Source organism: Hydra vulgaris, chromosome 14, assembly GCF_038396675.1.
Source record: "Hydra vulgaris chromosome 14, alternate assembly HydraT2T_AEP".
In the NCBI taxonomy this organism is placed as follows: domain Eukaryota; kingdom Metazoa; phylum Cnidaria; class Hydrozoa; order Anthoathecata; family Hydridae; genus Hydra; species Hydra vulgaris.
The window spans coordinates 2,849,473-2,867,500 of NC_088933.1; the positions used below are offsets into that span (position 1 = coordinate 2,849,473).

At 27.7% G+C, this 18,028-nt stretch overlaps 1 protein-coding gene across 1 annotated transcript in view; it reads right to left on the bottom strand.

Moving 5' to 3' along the window:
* LOC136091226 (uncharacterized) overlaps nucleotides 1-18,028 on the bottom strand; it is a 74,219-nt gene that overhangs the window by 20,086 nt on the left and 36,105 nt on the right. Inside the window, exon 5 of the mRNA XM_065818366.1 lies at nucleotides 4,812-4,934. Within this exon, the coding sequence (XP_065674438.1) occupies nucleotides 4,812-4,934 (123 nt within the window). The remainder of the gene's footprint in view (nucleotides 1-4,811; nucleotides 4,935-18,028) is intronic.

The following is an 18,028-nucleotide window of genomic DNA, read 5'->3' on the forward strand; positions in this document are numbered from 1 at the left end:
AAAAATTTGACAAACAAAAATTTTTAGAGCAGGAAGGAACAGATACAAAAAAAGTAACAGATACACTTTGCTGAATGAGGAATCAAACAAGAATGAGTTTTAGTTGATGGAACTAAAAAAGATAGCTCCTTGGAGCAGCGATTATGTTTCCAATTGAAGAAAAGAGAAAGAGATTTACACAGATAGGAGAGAGGTTCTAGCTTGGCAGATAGAGCAGGACCAACTATGCTTACAATGTGTTTTTGGACCTTTTCTAGAAGAGAAAGAACATTGTTGGAAGAACCAGTCCAAATATGATAACAGCATTCCATACAGGGGCAAAAAAGAAATTTGTAAAAAGTAAAAAATGGAATCAAGAGTAAGAAAATGGCAAGCAGGATAAAGAGAAATAACCTTAGTAAATGCTAATTTAGCAATCAATTGTATATATGGTTTCCATGAGAAGTCAGTAGTGAAAGATAACCCAAGAAGAGGTAAAGAAGTAATGTTGGCAGTATTGCAATAGTTGTTTGCAGTAAAGAACTGAGTTTTGTTGGAGTTAAAATTCACAAGTGACTGCAAGCCCCAATCTGCAACAGAAATGGGATCAGATTTAAGATTGACTGCCTGTTCTCAAAAAATCTCGAAAACTTTCCCAGATACACCCCATAAGAATCAAGCTTATTGAGAAGATCAGCATACCAATCTTTGCTGAAAGCATTAGATATGTCAAGAGCAATATCTCTTGCCTCGTCACCTCTATCTAATTCATAATAGAATCTTTCATTCACAGCAGTTAGCAAGTAGAGTGAGAGGATTGAAAACCATATTGATTGTCAGACAATCAATATGGTTAAGTTAATTGACTCAAAATGGGAAGTGAGATATTTGTTGATCAAAGACTCAAAGACCTTGCTCATAAAAGAAATAACTGAAGGGGTCAGATTGTTTTCCAGAGTTTTTTTTAAAAATTGAAACCATTTTCAACCTCAGTTAAGCACTTATAAAATAGTTTGGAGAGAATTGAAAAAAGTTCTGGAGAACAATTTTGTAAGACTATGACATGTCTGGACCACAAGCCATAGGAGAGTTTAATTGAGATATGACTTTAGCAACAGAACCTTGAATTATTTGAATGTCTAACAATGGGTTAACTTGTTTAATTGGAATGGAAGGAATGGCCATGAGATTCAAGAGTCAAATTAAAAGTAAAGTTTTTTGCAAATAGTTTTGCCTATCCTTGAGAGAGGTAATAAGATCATTCCTATGAATGAGAGATGGAATGTTAGACCTACCCTTGTTAATGACGCTGTTAAAGAAATCCCAAAAGTCTCTTGAGCCAAACTACAGGATTAAGTGAACTGAGAATAATGGAGCTTAGCATCAGACAGCAATTTTTTACATCAATTTCTTGCAATTATAAATAGTTGTTTATTGAAGAAAAAGATGAAAAAAAGTATTATAATTAGATATAGCAGCTGCACAAGAAGGTGAAAACTTGGTATGAAGGGTTTGACTTAAAACCTACAAGAAGGAATACAAGCTTCCATTCCTACCTGAATCCAGAAGGTTACGGAGGAGGCATATTTATCAGCTGAGAGAGAAAAGACATCAGCCCAAGAACTGTTGCAAATAAAATCAGGAAAAAAATCCCATTCAACTTTAGGGTAGTAGTAAGTAGTGCAATCATAGGGTTAAAAGAAGAAGTACAAGATAAAATGTTGATAGAGATCATTGCATGGTCAGAACCACCCAAGGAAGATAAAGGAGAAACTGAACACAAGCTAGGATCAGAGACAAAACAAAAATTAAGGAGTGAGAGTAAATATGATCAGGTTTGTCAGGAAAACGAGTGACAAAGTTAACTGTGATGTAAGAGATTGAGAAATGCAGAAGTTATATGCTTTAGTGCTAGCAGGGTCAGCCAAGCCATTAAGTGTAATGATCATTAATGTCACTAATATTAACAATAATGGCAGAGGAGTAAAGAGAAAGGGCATGGTCAATTTGATCAGAAACTACATCTAAATGAGCCTTGGAAAGAAGGAGAATGATAACAAATAAAGAGAAAAGTGTAAAGTAAAAAGGTACTAAGCAGAAGCACGTAAACAGTCAAAAGATTCAAACCTGATTTCACAACAAATAGTTAAATTGATGTGTATATATACCCCTAAGTCAAGCATGTGATTATTGGAGTCTTTGCAAATGAAAGGATTATATTCATCAACACTGAGATCTGAAAAAGGAATAGTAGAATTTAAATTAGCCTCACTAAGAGCAAGCAAGTTTGGTGAATTTTACAAGAGGTAAGATTCAACTGATGAAAGGTTGCTTCGCAGACCACGAATATTAGTAAAAGATATACTAAAACAGTTAGTTTGTGGGGATGGTTTTTTATGTTTAATACTTTGGGCTAATTTTAGCATGATTTAAGTTTGAAGAGAACTTGACTCATATATAGATAGAGCACAGTCTCCCAAGCAATAGGCTACCCAGTTGTCTCAGTCTTATTAATTAACCTAAAGTCATAACTTAGGGCTCCTTATGTGGCCTCAACAATGTAACAATATTAAACAAATATATCAGGAGACTACTTTCCACAAATGGAATTAAACCTTAACAATGATTGTGTTCTTTAAATTCTTGTGATTTATTGTCAATCATTTAAATTTTAAAAAATGCTGGTAAAAACTTTAAAAATATTAGGTAATATCATTAAATATTAGGTAATATTACTAAATATTATAGAAACCTGTTAAAACAGAAAACTGCACAAACAATAAAAATTAAGAAAAGTTAAAAAATATAAACTAAAATAAAACTTTTTCAAGATTTTTAGTCAACTTATTTCTTATTTATTTACTTTAGTCAACTTATTTCTTATTTATTTACTTTAGTCAACTTATTTCTTATTTATTTACTTTAGTCAACTTATTTCTTATTTATTTACTTTAGTCAACTTATTTCTTATTTATTTACTTTAGTCAACTTATTTCTTATTTATTTACTTTAGTCAACTTATTTCTTATTTATTTACTTTAGTCAACTTATTTCTTATTTATTTACTTTAGTCAACTTATTTCTTATTTATTTACTTTAGTCAACTTATTTCTTATTTATTTACTTTAGTCAACTTATTTCTTATTTATTTACTTTAGTCAACTTATTTCTTATTTATTTACTTTAGTCAACTTATTTCTTATTTATTTACTTTAGTCAACTTATTTCTTATTTATTTACTTTAGTCAACTTATTTCTTATTTATTTACTTTACTCAACTTATTTCTTATTTATTTACTTTAGTCAACTTATTTCTTATTTATTTACTTTAGTCAACTTATTTCTTATTTATTTACTTTAGTCAACTTATTTCTTATTTATTTACTTTAGTCAACTTATTTCTTATTTATTTACTTTAGTCAACTTATTTCTTATTTATTTACTTTAGTCAACTTATTTCTTATTTATTTACTTTAGTCAACTTATTTCTTATTTATTTACTTTAGTCAACTTATTTCTTATTTATTTACTTTAGTCAACTTATTTCTTATTTATTTACTTTACTCAACTTATTTCTTATTTATTTACTTTAGTCAACTTATTTCTTATTTATTTACTTTAGTCAACTTATTTCTTATTTATTTACTTTAGTCAACTTATTTCTTATTTATTTACTTTAGTCAACTTATTTCTTATTTATTTACTTTAGTCAACTTATTTCTTATTTATTTACTTTAGTCAACTTATTTCTTATTTATTTACTTTAGTCAACTTATTTCTTATTTATTTACTTTACTCAACTTATTTCTTATTTATTTACTTTAGTCAACTTATTTCTTATTTATTTACTTTAGTCAACTTATTTCTTATTTATTTACTTTAGTCAACTTATTTCTTATTTATTTACTTTAGTCAACTTATTTCTTATTTATTTACTTTAGTCAACTTATTTCTTATTTATTTACTTTAGTCAACTTATTTCTTATTTATTTACTTTAGTCAACTTATTTCTTATTTATTTACTTTAGTCAACTTATTTCTTATTTATTTACTTTAGTCAACTTATTTCTTATTTATTTACTTTAGTCAACTTATTTCTTATTTATTTACTTTAGTCAACTTATTTCTTATTTATTTACTTTAGTCAACTTATTTCTTATTTATTTACTTTAGTCAACTTATTTCTTATTTATTTACTTTAGTCAACTTATTTCTTATTTATTTACTTTAGTCAACTTATTTCTTATTTATTTACTTTAGTCAACTTATTTCTTATTTATTTACTTTAGTCAACTTATTTCTTATTTATTTACTTTACTCAACTTATTTCTTATTTATTTACTTTAGTCAACTTATTTCTTATTTATTTACTTTAGTCAACTTATTTCTTATTTATTTACTTTAGTCAACTTATTTCTTATTTATTTACTTTAGTCAACTTATTTCTTATTTATTTACTTTAGTCAACTTATTTCTTATTTATTTACTTTAGTCAACTTATTTCTTATTTATTTACTTTAGTCAACTTATTTCTTATTTATTTACTTTAGTCAACTTATTTCTTATTTATTTACTTTAGTCAACTTATTTCTTATTTATTTACTTTAGTCAACTTATTTCAACTTTAGTCAACTTATCAATAGATTAAACAAAGTAAATTAAATAAAATAAATTTGGTTGAGAAAATAAGAGTAACATATATAAGCAATTTTAGTAACAATAAAAGTAACATAAATAACATAACAACATATATGAAAAAATGAGAGTATCAACATCTCTCAACCGTATAATATTCTATATTATAATAGTAATTTTCAAAATATTTTACAGACCTTTGACAATGCAAAATTCAGCCATGTCGTTTAAACGAATTGTTGCAATGTCATTGTGACCAATGCCAATTGAGTATTGAGGAAAATTTTTAGATTGAAAGGAATAACATTTTCCAATATGTACTATAAAAAATAATGAAAAAACTGTAAAACTAAAAGAGCATTAGTGAAAATTAAAATAAGTTAGATTATCATTATACAATGTAATTAATAATGTAATTTTAAATGATAGATTGCTTGCCTAAACTTACACAAATATATATTTTTGTAATTTATTGATATAAGTTATTACTAAAAGAATATTATCATAGAACAAAAGAAAGACCAGAAACAGAGCAATAATAAATTAAAAGAAAAATAAATTAACAGAACAGAGCAATAATAAATTATAAGAAAATTACTTATCAAATTTTTTTTTTTATTTCACAGTGTTTGATCAATCAAAACTCATAAGAAAATCAGATTTTCTGATGAGTCTTTATTAATCAAAGAGGAGGTAAAATAAAAAAAGCAATAAGTAATTTCTAATAATTTATATATATATATATATATATATATATATATATATATATATATATATATATATATATATATATATATATACACATATATATATATATATACACACACATATATATATACATACATATATGAAATATATGTATATATGCGGTAGTGGTGTAGTGGTAGAGCGCTCACTTCATATGCGAGAGGTTCCAAGTTCGATCCCCACCACGTCCCTGATAGTACTTCGCTTAACTTGTTTCTCTGAGCAGCAGCCTTGTTTGCCGAGGTTTGTCTTTGGAGTTAGAGTTGAGAGAGGGTTATAACCACAATTAAGTAGCCTCCTCATCTGTAGTGGCCTCTAGGCCTTAGGGAGGTGAATTAAAAAAAAAAATTTGTATATATATATATATGAAATTTATCAATATTAGTTAATGTTATCAATGGTTTACAATATTACTTTTATTTATGCAAATTATTTCTAGTCTATACTTAGCCCTATAATGAAAAATGACTAGAATATGCGTGAACTCCCATTAATTGTAAAATTTTTATAAAAATTTTCCATTCTGGGAAAAATTGGCTGGCGACTAAAATTAACAAATTAATTACTTTAAGTTGCCCTTCTGGCGACCAACCAAACAATCGAGTGTACACTAGGGTGAAGTGAAAATAACATTTTTCAGAAATACAACTTTTCTCCTAAATTTTATATTAGTTATTAGAAAACTTAAAAAACAAGATGACAACAATATGAGCAAAATTGGACAAGAATTACCCCTTACAGCAATTTTTGACTAATACTACTTATTATTCAGATCTAAATAATCCCTAGATCTAATCCCCAAGGTTCAATTAATTGTAAATAAACACCATAGATTTCAATAAAAAAATTAATCCTAATTCAGATCTTTATATTCATCTCATCATTGCTTCATTACCATATCACATTAATGATCTCTGCAGTTTTATTTGCACTCTTAATACATTACCTGTGGTAATAAGTATTATTGTGTCAAATTTATATGTAAATGATACAAATATAACAAGCATATCTATAAATGGTTTTAACATTGAGCATTGCCCCCGAGGCTAAAAAAGGGGGTGCTCTTCTATAAACTCGAATTTAAACTACATAGTTTGCAACAACCTAAAGATCTACTCTACCAAATGTCTTGAATCCATTTTTGCTGAAACTATAAAACCTCACTTTAAAAATACAATAATTTTTTTTTTTTTTTAATAATTCACCTCCCCAAGGCTGAGAAGGCCACTACAGATGAGGAGGCTACTTGTGGTTATAACCCTCTCTCAACTCTTTAACTCCGAAACATGAACCTTGACAAATGAGGCCGCTGTGTGAAGAAACAAGTTGAGTGCGGTATTACCAGGGACATGGTGGGAATTGAACTCGGAACCTCTCCCTTTTGAAGCGAGCGCTCTATTACTACACCACTACCCATGGTACCAATTGGTTGCATATATCAACATCCCCCTATGAATCAAAACAATTTCACTACTAATTACTTAACTCCACTATTAGTTAAATTAAATGTTTAAAAAAAAGGAATTTTCCTTATGGGGGATTTCAAAATGGATAAAGTAAGATATAATAAATCAAATCCAATATCTAGCTACCTTGACTCACTTATTTCTTTTTCATTACACCCTGTTATAATTCTACCAACACGCATAACAGCTTATTACAGACACTTATTGATAACATTTTTATAAACTTCAATTCACCTGACCAAATCTATGGCAATCTTACTATTTAAATACCTGATTATATGACTCAATTTATCTGCATTCCTCGAAAAACTAACCACCATAAAAAAAGTATATCTTACAGACAATACTTCAAGAACTTTAACAAAAATATATTTATGGAAGATGTTTCCAACATTAACTGGGGTCTCTATATTAAAAAAGATGATAACGTAAATCAATCGACCAGTTTCCTTTAAAGACATTTGAAAACATATTAGACCAGCATGTTCCATACAAAAAACTAAGCAGCAAATTAAACTTGAATCAAAACCATGGATTACCAATGGCTACTTAGATCTAGTTCCATTAAAAACAGACTATATAAAAAATGCACAAAATGCAAAGATATTAGTACTAAAAATGAACTGTTTTCTAAATTTAAATTTTATAGAAACAGAATCAGCAATCTATTGAAAATTAGTAAAAAATCCTATTGCATAACCTAGTAAAAACTTAAACAATATTAAGAATACTTGGAAAGGGATAAAAGGAATTATTAATATAAAACCTTCCTACAATAGTTCAACTCTCAAACTTAAATTGAAAAAAAATATCAATTATTTTACATTAAAAATTATTACATTAAATTACATTAAATATTTTACATTAAAAAAGAAAATTTTTAAGTAGAAGTTACAAAGTGAGAACATATTAGGTAAGTTTAAATTATCCATAAGTATTACGACCAAAAAACTTTTGTATTAAAAAAGTTATTAAACTTTTTTGAAACAAATTTAAAAAAAAAAAATTTCAATCGAAAAACATATGCTCTACTCAAAGTTTCAATACAAACCATATTTTTAAATGTTTTAAATTATTAGTTTGTAAATAATAATATAATTTACAAACTAATAATATTTAGTTTGTAAATAATATTATTATTTATAATTGAGCAATTAAGTTGCTATGTTATATAACTTATTTACTAAAAATATTATTAAGAATATGGTCTATGTTGACATGTTATGTTTCTGTAGAGTTTAATACTAATACTTTACTAGTTTAACAAAAATTTAATGTTATGTTTCTATGTAGAGTTTTGTATTTTGCTTTCAAATCTGGAAGATCAAAGGATTGAGTATAAAATAGGTATTGGATCAATTGACAAAGAAGTTACAGCAAAACTGGAGAATACTCAAAACAAACAGAGCTCAAACCTTAATGATGCAGTGCCACTAGATTCTATCATTTCTACAACACCCAGTACTTTGAAACTGCCTGCCATTGATAAAAACACTCCATCATAATTTTCACCTTCAAAGCAAATGACTATCTCTCCATTCTCTTTCATTAGTCTGCAACTGCCATGGACTCTTAGACAGACCTGCTGCAGCTTTGGCATCAGCTGTAATTGAAGATATTAGCATTATTTCACATGATAACAAAAAAATGCTATTGACCAGACGTGAGCACATTAAAATGTTAGCGCATGAAAGCCAGAGAACTTAAAAGTTAGTAAAGTCAAAGTAAAGGCGTTGAATTGTCATTGTTATATTATTGTGAAAAAGCACATATCCTTGATTCAGCAACCTGGAGGGGACACTGAAATCCTCTTAGCGGAACAGCTGAAGCATTAAAATTTCAAATTCTAAAGTATTCTAATGAACACAATATCATTTTGGATGATTTACAGTGCTTGGCTGTGATAGAACTAATGTAAACACTGAAAGCAAAGGTGGTGTGATTAGATTGATTGAGTTATAACTTCAACGGCCCCTATAATGGGTAATTTGCTTGTTACATGCAAATGAGCTTTCACTACATCATTTGTTTGCAGAATTAGATGGAACAACATCTAGTCCTAGATACTATTCAGGTTCTATTGAAAAGTTCTTCTAAACTTGTGAGATCTTAAAGGTTGTTGATTTACAACCTATGAACTATGATGTAGAAATGCTAGTGGACAGAAAAGTGCTCAGTACAGATCAGCTTTACTTTTCTGACATCTGCTTAGCTGTACAAAGAGGCACTTGTTCTGTCAATCTAGAAAAGCGCAGATGGTTTACCACTGCCAACAAGATCCTCAGATTATATATTTCTACCACCAATCTTTCATCAAATTTAGTAACTATAGCAATAAATATTATGCACGTTTATGTCCCTATGTGGTTCATCATCAAGCAGGAATTTTTCATGACATCTTTTATTATACCGCTTATTAAAAAATTTAAAAGTTAAAAAATGATAAAAAGTTGCTAAACCAAAATCACTTACTGCTTATGTAAAAATTGCTTAAAGGGTCCCCAAGTGCGGAGACAAGTTTTGCTCATATTAAAGAAAATGTTTAAAAAAAACGTTTGGGCTAAATTTTTTTGATTAAAACTAAATAATGAATGCACACCATTAATTTTAAAATTCATGTTTTTGTCGAAGCTTGCCGTCTCCATTTTTTTTTTTTTTTGCTCTCGGAGTCTGTATAATGTTAGCCGCAATCTACAGACTTGATTAATTATTCTATGCATGTTTAATTCATAACAGTTTCGGTATATGACATCATTGTATAAATTTTTTCTTTTAAGATATCGTATTATTTTTTTGCCACAATCAATAAATTATGTTAATTGTATAACTTTTTACTAAATCTCCAAAAAAAGTTTGTGATACAATTAAAAACTAAATTTATAAAATTTATAAAAATAAAAAATTTAATATATAACGAATATTTGGAGTAAAGCGTACTGATTTAAACTAAATATAAACTAGATACAAAAGAATAATTTTACTAAAGCGATAAATTAATTTAAAGTATAAACTTAATAATAAACAAGCGACTTGAATAAAACAACTGTTATGAATTAAACATGCATAGAATAATTAATCAAGTCTACAGATTGCGGCTAACATTATACAGACTCCAAGAACCAAAAATAATGGAAACGGTAAGCTTCAACTAGAATGTGAATTTTAAAATTAATGGTGTGAATTCATTATTTAGTTTTAATCAAAAAAATTTAGCCCAAACTTGTTTTTTAAACATTTTCTTTAATATGAACAAAACTTGTCTCGGCACTTGTATTTTTATTTTTTATTTTTTATCCATTTATTTAACCATAAAATATGAAAATTTACAATAATATTTTATAAACTCACATAAATAAGGTTAGGTGTCACTTATATAGTTAAAAACTAGTCAATGGAGTGACACCTAAAAAAAAAAAAATAACAACAAATAAAGCACAGAAAGAATTATAAATAAGAAAGAAAACAAACAAAAAAACAAAGAAAGGAAAATAAAGCACTAATAAATAAAGATGATATTTATAATTGCAACAATAATATAATAAAAATAATAATATTAATAATAATGTGAATAAAAAAAAAGTAGTAACTATATCATGATAACTTTACTAAAAATTATAACTAATGATAAAAACAATGGTAAAAATAATTATAGTAAAGTTTATAACTACGTCAGAAATTAATAAAATAAATATAACAATTGCAAAAATTAGGATAATAACCATAAAAACTATTACTACAGTTGAATCACTATCACTATCATTACAAATAATATTAATAAGATTTAAAAAACATAAATAAAAAGATAAATTAATGATAATAGTAATATTAGTAGAGTTAAAAAAGACAATATAAAATAAAAGTAATAATAGTTTTATAAATACAGTAATATAAAAAAAGCAATAATAATAAAAGATAAAATTAATATTCATTAAATATATACTCAAATATACACTTTTTAATTTGGTTTCGATTGAGAAGAAGAATGTTAGTAATAAAAGGGTATTTAGTTAAAATCTTTTTTTTATAAATGGTATTATTTGGTTCCAGTGAGAAATACATTGATGTTTAATAGAAAGCTTGCCATATTTGATAGTGTTGAAAAAGGAAGTGTGCAAGTTAAAATTTTAAGTATTTCAAGTGTAATATTTGTGTGTGTCACTTGTTTTAATAAAAAAATTATTGAACGAATTTGGTAGTTTATTTTGAAGAAAATCAATAACAAAGAGACAATTGTAAAGCTTTACAGGATCTTGAAATTTAAGAATTTTTAATTCAGAAAACCTATTTTCGATATTAGATCGTAAGGGATATACCAATTAGACTTAATCGTAAAAGACTTTTCCCATCTATATATTTAGATGGGAAAAGTCTCTTACCATTGAGTTTAATTTTCACATTATTACTATCAATCTTTTTTTTTTGGAGGGTGAAGAACAATAAATTCAGTTTTATTGATATTTAGGAAAAGACGGTTACTATTTTACCAATGACACAAATGATGGAGATCTGAATTAACTTTTTTTACAAAGCTGTGCGAGTGATTTATTTATATATAGAAGATTAGTGTCGTCAGTGAAATGATGAACAATCGAATTATTTATAGAGTGAGGCAGATTGTTAATAAATATTAAAAACAGTATAGGTCCTAGAACAGAATCAAGAATTTTGCTGATATTTGATAATAATGATATTGGTCTATAGTTATTGCAGTCAAGTTTTGAGTCCTTTTAATGGATTGGTTTAACAGATGCAGTTTTTAAAATATTAGGGAATATGCCAGTAGCAAATCAGAGATTAAATAGTTTAGAAAGTACTGAGGAAATATCATTAGCAAGAAGTTTTAGAATAAAGGTTGGAATGCTGTTTGGACCAGAAGCCTTGCCATCATTTAGAGAAAGAATAACTGCTATTATTTCATTTTTTTCAGTAGGTTTAATGAAAAGAGAGTCAGGGTTTGATGTTTTTAAATACTTATGGAAGTCAGTATGAGATGATTGAATATTTTTTTGCAGTTCTTCAGGGATTGAAATAAAAAAGGAGTTGAAAATTTCCAAAATTTTAACTGGATCATTGATAATGGTGTTGTTTATACAAGATGTATATGAGATATCATTCAAACGTATATTTAAAAGAGTTCTAATACCCTTCCACGTAGCTCTGTTGCTAGTACTATTGCTATTGGTAGTAAAGTAGTTATATAGAATAAGTGTTACAAGTAAATTTCTATAGGTTTTGTAAGTTTTTTCAAGAATTAGTTTGTCATGAAGATTTTTTGTTTTAAGGAACTTCTTAAATATTTTGTTTTGTTTTTTTATCGAGGTTAAAATTGCTGAAGTAATCCATGGTTTAAGGTTTCGAGTTAGGCCACGGTTATTTCGTTTTTTTAATGGTGCGTGTTTGTCTAGAAGAGAGTTAAAGATAGTGAAGAAATCTTCATTTGATTTATTTGCATTACTATTGGAAAATTTGATTACTTTATCCCTGTTGACTTTCAAGTAACCATTCCTGAATTCTTCACTATTTAATTTTTTGAAGTTTCGAAATATAATACTACTTTATCGAGAATTATTAATTCTTTTTTTAAAAGATAAATATTAAAAACTGTGGCAAATGATCCGATATTCTAATAGTTAGATTGCCGGAAAAAATACCTTTAAAAGTTAAATTAGAAAATATATTATCAATTAAAGTACTTGAGTGATTAGTAATTCTTGTTGGTAAAGATATAAAAGGAAGAAAGTTATTTGAAGCAATGGTGTTCAAATACTCCGAGATTGAATTATCTGAGCTTGCTTTTATAAGATCAATATTAAAATCACCCATTATAAAAATAGTTTTATTTTTTTCAACAGCAAGTCAAACGATAAATTCATTAATATCCATGTTAGAATGGCAATAAACTCAGCCTACTATGATATTAGACTTTTTAGGGAAAATGATTTCAACAAAAACAGACTCTGAGAATTGGAATTTATACATAAGTAAATCATTTCTAGATTTATAAACTAGTTTATTAGAAATGTAAAGTAGAGCACCTCCAAATGAAGTTTTTGTTGGAGTATGTTCATAAGCATATCCACTAAGATTAATTGGAGTTGTTGGGAGTAAATCAGATTTCAGCTTAGTTTCTGTAATTCCGATTATACTAAATTCATAATTTATTAGAGATAAAAGTGAGGTTAAATCGTCAAAATGTTTAACTAATGAAGCGATATTTAAATGAAATAGAGAAAAGCAATTAATATTGATGTTTGAAGAGTTAAATTTTTCGATATCAATGTATTTACAATTGATTGGATTCTCAACTATGTTTGTATCATCAACGTTGTTGTTATTTAGCTGATAAGTAAAGTAATTATTAAGTTGATTAAAAGTATCAGATTCTCGGGAGCAAGGAAATAGGGAAAGGTCATTTGGCAGATCATTGAGATGTAATATATTGCCAATTGAAGTTTGAAGACGTAGTTCATTATCTGATATAGAACTAAAAGAAAAAATACTCTTGCAACATGTAATACAGAGCCAATAATTCATGGAAGAGTTTTTTAATAAACTAAAATCATTATTATTTAAAAAACTTCATTTCTTGTGGATTGAACTTAGGCAGTGATTGCATTGAAGTGAATGATGATTAGCACGAATAATTTTATCACAAACTTTGCAGAGTTTAGACATAATAAGTAGAAATTATTTTAGAAATAAAGATATTGATATTAGTAAGGTTATTACAACAGAAACAATTTAACAATAGTAGTAACTATACGATAATAAAACAATGATGAAGTTTATGATAAAAATATTAACAGCATAGTAATACTAACGAATAATAACAACAACAATAATAATAACAATCACAAAAATAGCAATAATAATAAAAAATAGTGACAGTAATAATAAAAGTAGTAGCAGTAATTTATAATAAAAATATAAATACTATAAATATGACTAACGCTTAATAATAAAATATAAAATTATATAGCTATGTAAAAAATATTATTAATAGATATGTTATTAACAACAATTAAAAATTAATTTTTATGAATTAACTTTCGCCGATTTTAAAGATGGCAGTCGTTTTTTTGTGAAATTTAATAATAATAAAAACAATAACAAATAATAAATGGTAACACAGAATCAAAGTTTATGTTACATAAACATTATTGGATATTGGACTTTTTATTCCCTGTGTAATAATAATAAAATGACAAACATCACCAAAGCGATGCTTGACCAAATTTTGGCAAGCTACGTCACAAAGACAACGTTAGACAAAGCACTAGCTGAGCATGCATCTGAAATACAAATAATGAAAAACTCAAATAAAAGTATTTTAGATTTGTATAAATCAGATTATGAAAAGGAAATAAATCAACTAAAAAATGAAAACATACAATTGAGAACACAAATGACAAAACATGAAACAAAACAAGCACAAATTGAAAAGACAGTTATTAGCGAACCAGTTGCATGGTCATCAATGGTAAAGAACAAGAAAATACACCTAGTAAATGCAGCAATAAATGAACAAAAAGAAAGAAATAAAAGAAAGAAAAATATAATCATATCAGGAATCCCAGCAACATCGAATGGGACTGATGAGGAAAAACAAGCAGAAACTGAGCAACAAGTTAGCCAAATATTAAATCATATAGGAGCAGTCACCAACCCAGTACATGTCAAAAGACTGAAATTTTTTCAAAGAAGCTCAACAGCAGGCCTACAAACCGAACCACCAAAAGCACGCCAGGAAAAGATATTAGTTATACTAAGTGACGAGTCAGAAAGAAACCCAATATTAGCCAAGGCAAAGAAACTTGGGGATAAAACAAACCCACAGTACAAAGGAGTTTATATTTCAACAGATATGACACAAGCAGAGCAATATGAAAATATGGAGCTCAGAAAATTAAGAGACACCAAAAATGCAGCAAGAAGACAAGATGATCCCTTTCGTTATGCTATACGTGGAACCCGACTTGTCAAGTTTAAATGTAACGTTGAGAATGGAAAAAGAACTGAGCAGTACTAGCAAATACCTGCAATGTTTATACACGGATGCAACATCGCTTGGCAATAAAATGGAAGAATTTAAAATCTTGTGTAAATTAAAAAAAGCTAGTATAGCTGGAATCACTGAAACATGGTTTCAAAACTCATCCATTGTACAGATAGAAGGTTACAGGGTGTACAATAAAAATAGATCTGATGGACGGAAAGGTGGTGGAGTTGCCTTATACATTGAAAACAATCTCACATCATATGAAATAAGTATTGGTAATCAGGACAGCAAAATAGAACAAATATGGGCAGTCGTTGTAATTATGAATATTAAATACCTCATTGGATGTATATATAGACCAAACGAACAAATAGACATGAATGATTTTAGACAAGTTATACACAATGCCAAAAGTAAAGTATATTTTAAAATGTATGAAGATATATTAATACTAGATTTCAATTTTCCGAACATTACCTGGAATAATGGATATGTTGAAAACGTAAATAGCAGTGAAATTTCAACAGAACACATTTTCATTGATATAATAAATGACAAATTCTTAATTCAGCATGTTAACTTTCCAACTTTTCAACTGTCAGACACAAAGGTAAAGAACACACTGGACTTGATTTTTACCAAAGATAGTAACAGAATATATGAGCTCCAATCACATGAAATTCTGGGTTGTGCAAACAAGGGGCACTTAGTACTTACATTTAAACTTGAATTAGACATAATAAGACAAGCAGAACACCAAAATATAAATTTGACTACACCAGAGGAGATTACACAAAAATAGACAAAAAAGTTAATTCGATCAACTGGAGCTTCTGTTTTCACAATTTAACAACACAACAAATGTATGATTTTTATATTACACATAAACTATCTGAGTAATTTATATATACCAAAGATTGATGTCAATGCAAAACATAAACACAAACGAAATCCATGGTTTAGTAATAAACTTAGAGCACTAGTACGAATGAAAAAAGATCTAAGATACATAAATCTAGCAAACAAATGGAAAGATGCAGTACAAGTCAATGCGTACAAAACAATAACGAAATTAGTATCCAAAGAAGCCATATTAGCTAGAAAAGATTATGAAAGAAACCTGATTATAAAATCAAAATCTAATCCAAAACTTATTTTTAAATACGTAAACAGTCAGAGGAATACTAAGCAATCAATAAAAGCCATTTTGAATTCTAATGGTACTGTAACAAATGACCAAAGTGAGATCGCAGATATTCTAAACGACCAGTTTCACAGCTCCTTTGTAAACGAAAGCAGCATTATGCCAGAAATAGCAGATAAACTAATAAGTTGCACACTTGATCTAAACGATAATTTTATTGACTACATAGATATTTAGAATCGTCTTGAAAAATTAAATACAGACAAAGCTTATGGTTTGGATAATTTACATCCTATTTTACTAAAGCATTGTGCAAAATCATTGGCACTACCACTTACATTATTCTACAAATCATCTTACAATACAAGCAACCTTCCTCTACAATGGCGCGCAGCAAATGTGACTCCAATTTTTAAAAAAGGATGTTAGCTAAACGCATCCAACTACACCCTGTGTCAATCACATCAATAGCATGTAAAGTATTTGAAGGAGTTATAAGAAATGAAATGCAAAATTTTTTTGACAACCATAATATAATCTCAAAATGCCAACATGGCTTCGTAAAACGGAGATCGTGTACAACAAATCTTTTAGAGACACTTGATTTTATCACACAGAAACTAGCAAAAAACATACCAGTAGATGTTATAATGCTAGATTTTGCGAAAGCATTTGATACCGTGCCACACAAGCGACTTTTATTAAACTTGAATGCTTATGGAATAAAAGGAAAATTTTTGAACTGGATTGAGGCATTTCTGAATAATCGAATTCAAAGAGTTGTCCAGGGTGAAGCGGTGTCAACATGGAAAAAAGTATCAAGTGGCGTTCCACAGGGATCCATTCTGGGGCCATTCTTTTTCATTGCATACATAAATGACTTGCCAGAAAAAATCAAAAATATGGTGAAAATATATGCAGACGACACTAAAATCTTATCAGCTGTATATTCAATTGAGGATGCCAAATTAGTTCAAAGAGATTTAAATATTATAGAAGATCAGAAAAATGTCAGAAAAATGGTTAATCAAACTGAATGAAAGTAAATGTGTAGTTATGCAATATGGAAAAAACAACATAAATTTTAATTACACAGTAAATGGGTCAAAAATTAATAATTCTACGCATGAACGTGATCTTGGTGTAAATTTTGATACATCACTGAAATGGAAGAAACACATAGTAGCGTGTTCATCAAAAGCTAATGCAATAATGGAAATGATAAAAAACACTTTTGTCCATTTGGATTAGAATCTTCTCAAGCAACTATATACTACTTTTGTTAGACCTCTGATTGAATTTGCAGCGCCAGTTTGGTCACCAAACTGTAAAGGTGACATTGAAACATTAGAAAGGGCGCAACACAGAGTGACAAGGATGATAAAGAACTTAAGAAGCTTGCTGTATGAAGACCGTTTACAGATACTTGGTTTAACAACATTGTCAGAAAGAAGGAAGAGAGGAGATCTTATTCAAATATTTAAGATTTTTAATGAGATTGAAGCAGTAGACCTTTTAAACAAACCAGTATTTTCAAAATCATGCAGAGGTCACAGCAGAAAATACAGCAGAGAGCAAACCAAGTTTGTGCCAAGATATGAATTTATCATAAATAGAACTGTGAAAAACAGTTTGGACAAACTTTTGGCATTAAAAAAATAACTTAGAACTAACTATATATATATTTTTTTAAATTTGTTCATTATTATCTTTAGTAAATTTTTGTATATTTTTAGAAAAGCTGTCAAAAGCTGTCAAAGTGAGTTTTTAACTCACTCGCTGTTAACACAGCTACAGTTTTAAATACTACTACTACTACTACTACTACATGTAAAAAAGAAAATAAATTGAATGAGCAATAAAATTAAAAAAAAAAAAAAAAAAAAAACTTAAATTTTTTTATAAGCGGTATGATAAGAGAAGTAACTAATTTAAAAAAAAGTCACATTAACTTTTGAATGACATTGATGTAAAAATATTTGTTATAAAGCTTTGAATCGCAATTATGTTTGATATAAGCACTATTTACTAAAGAAAAAAAATCAAATAAAATTGAGA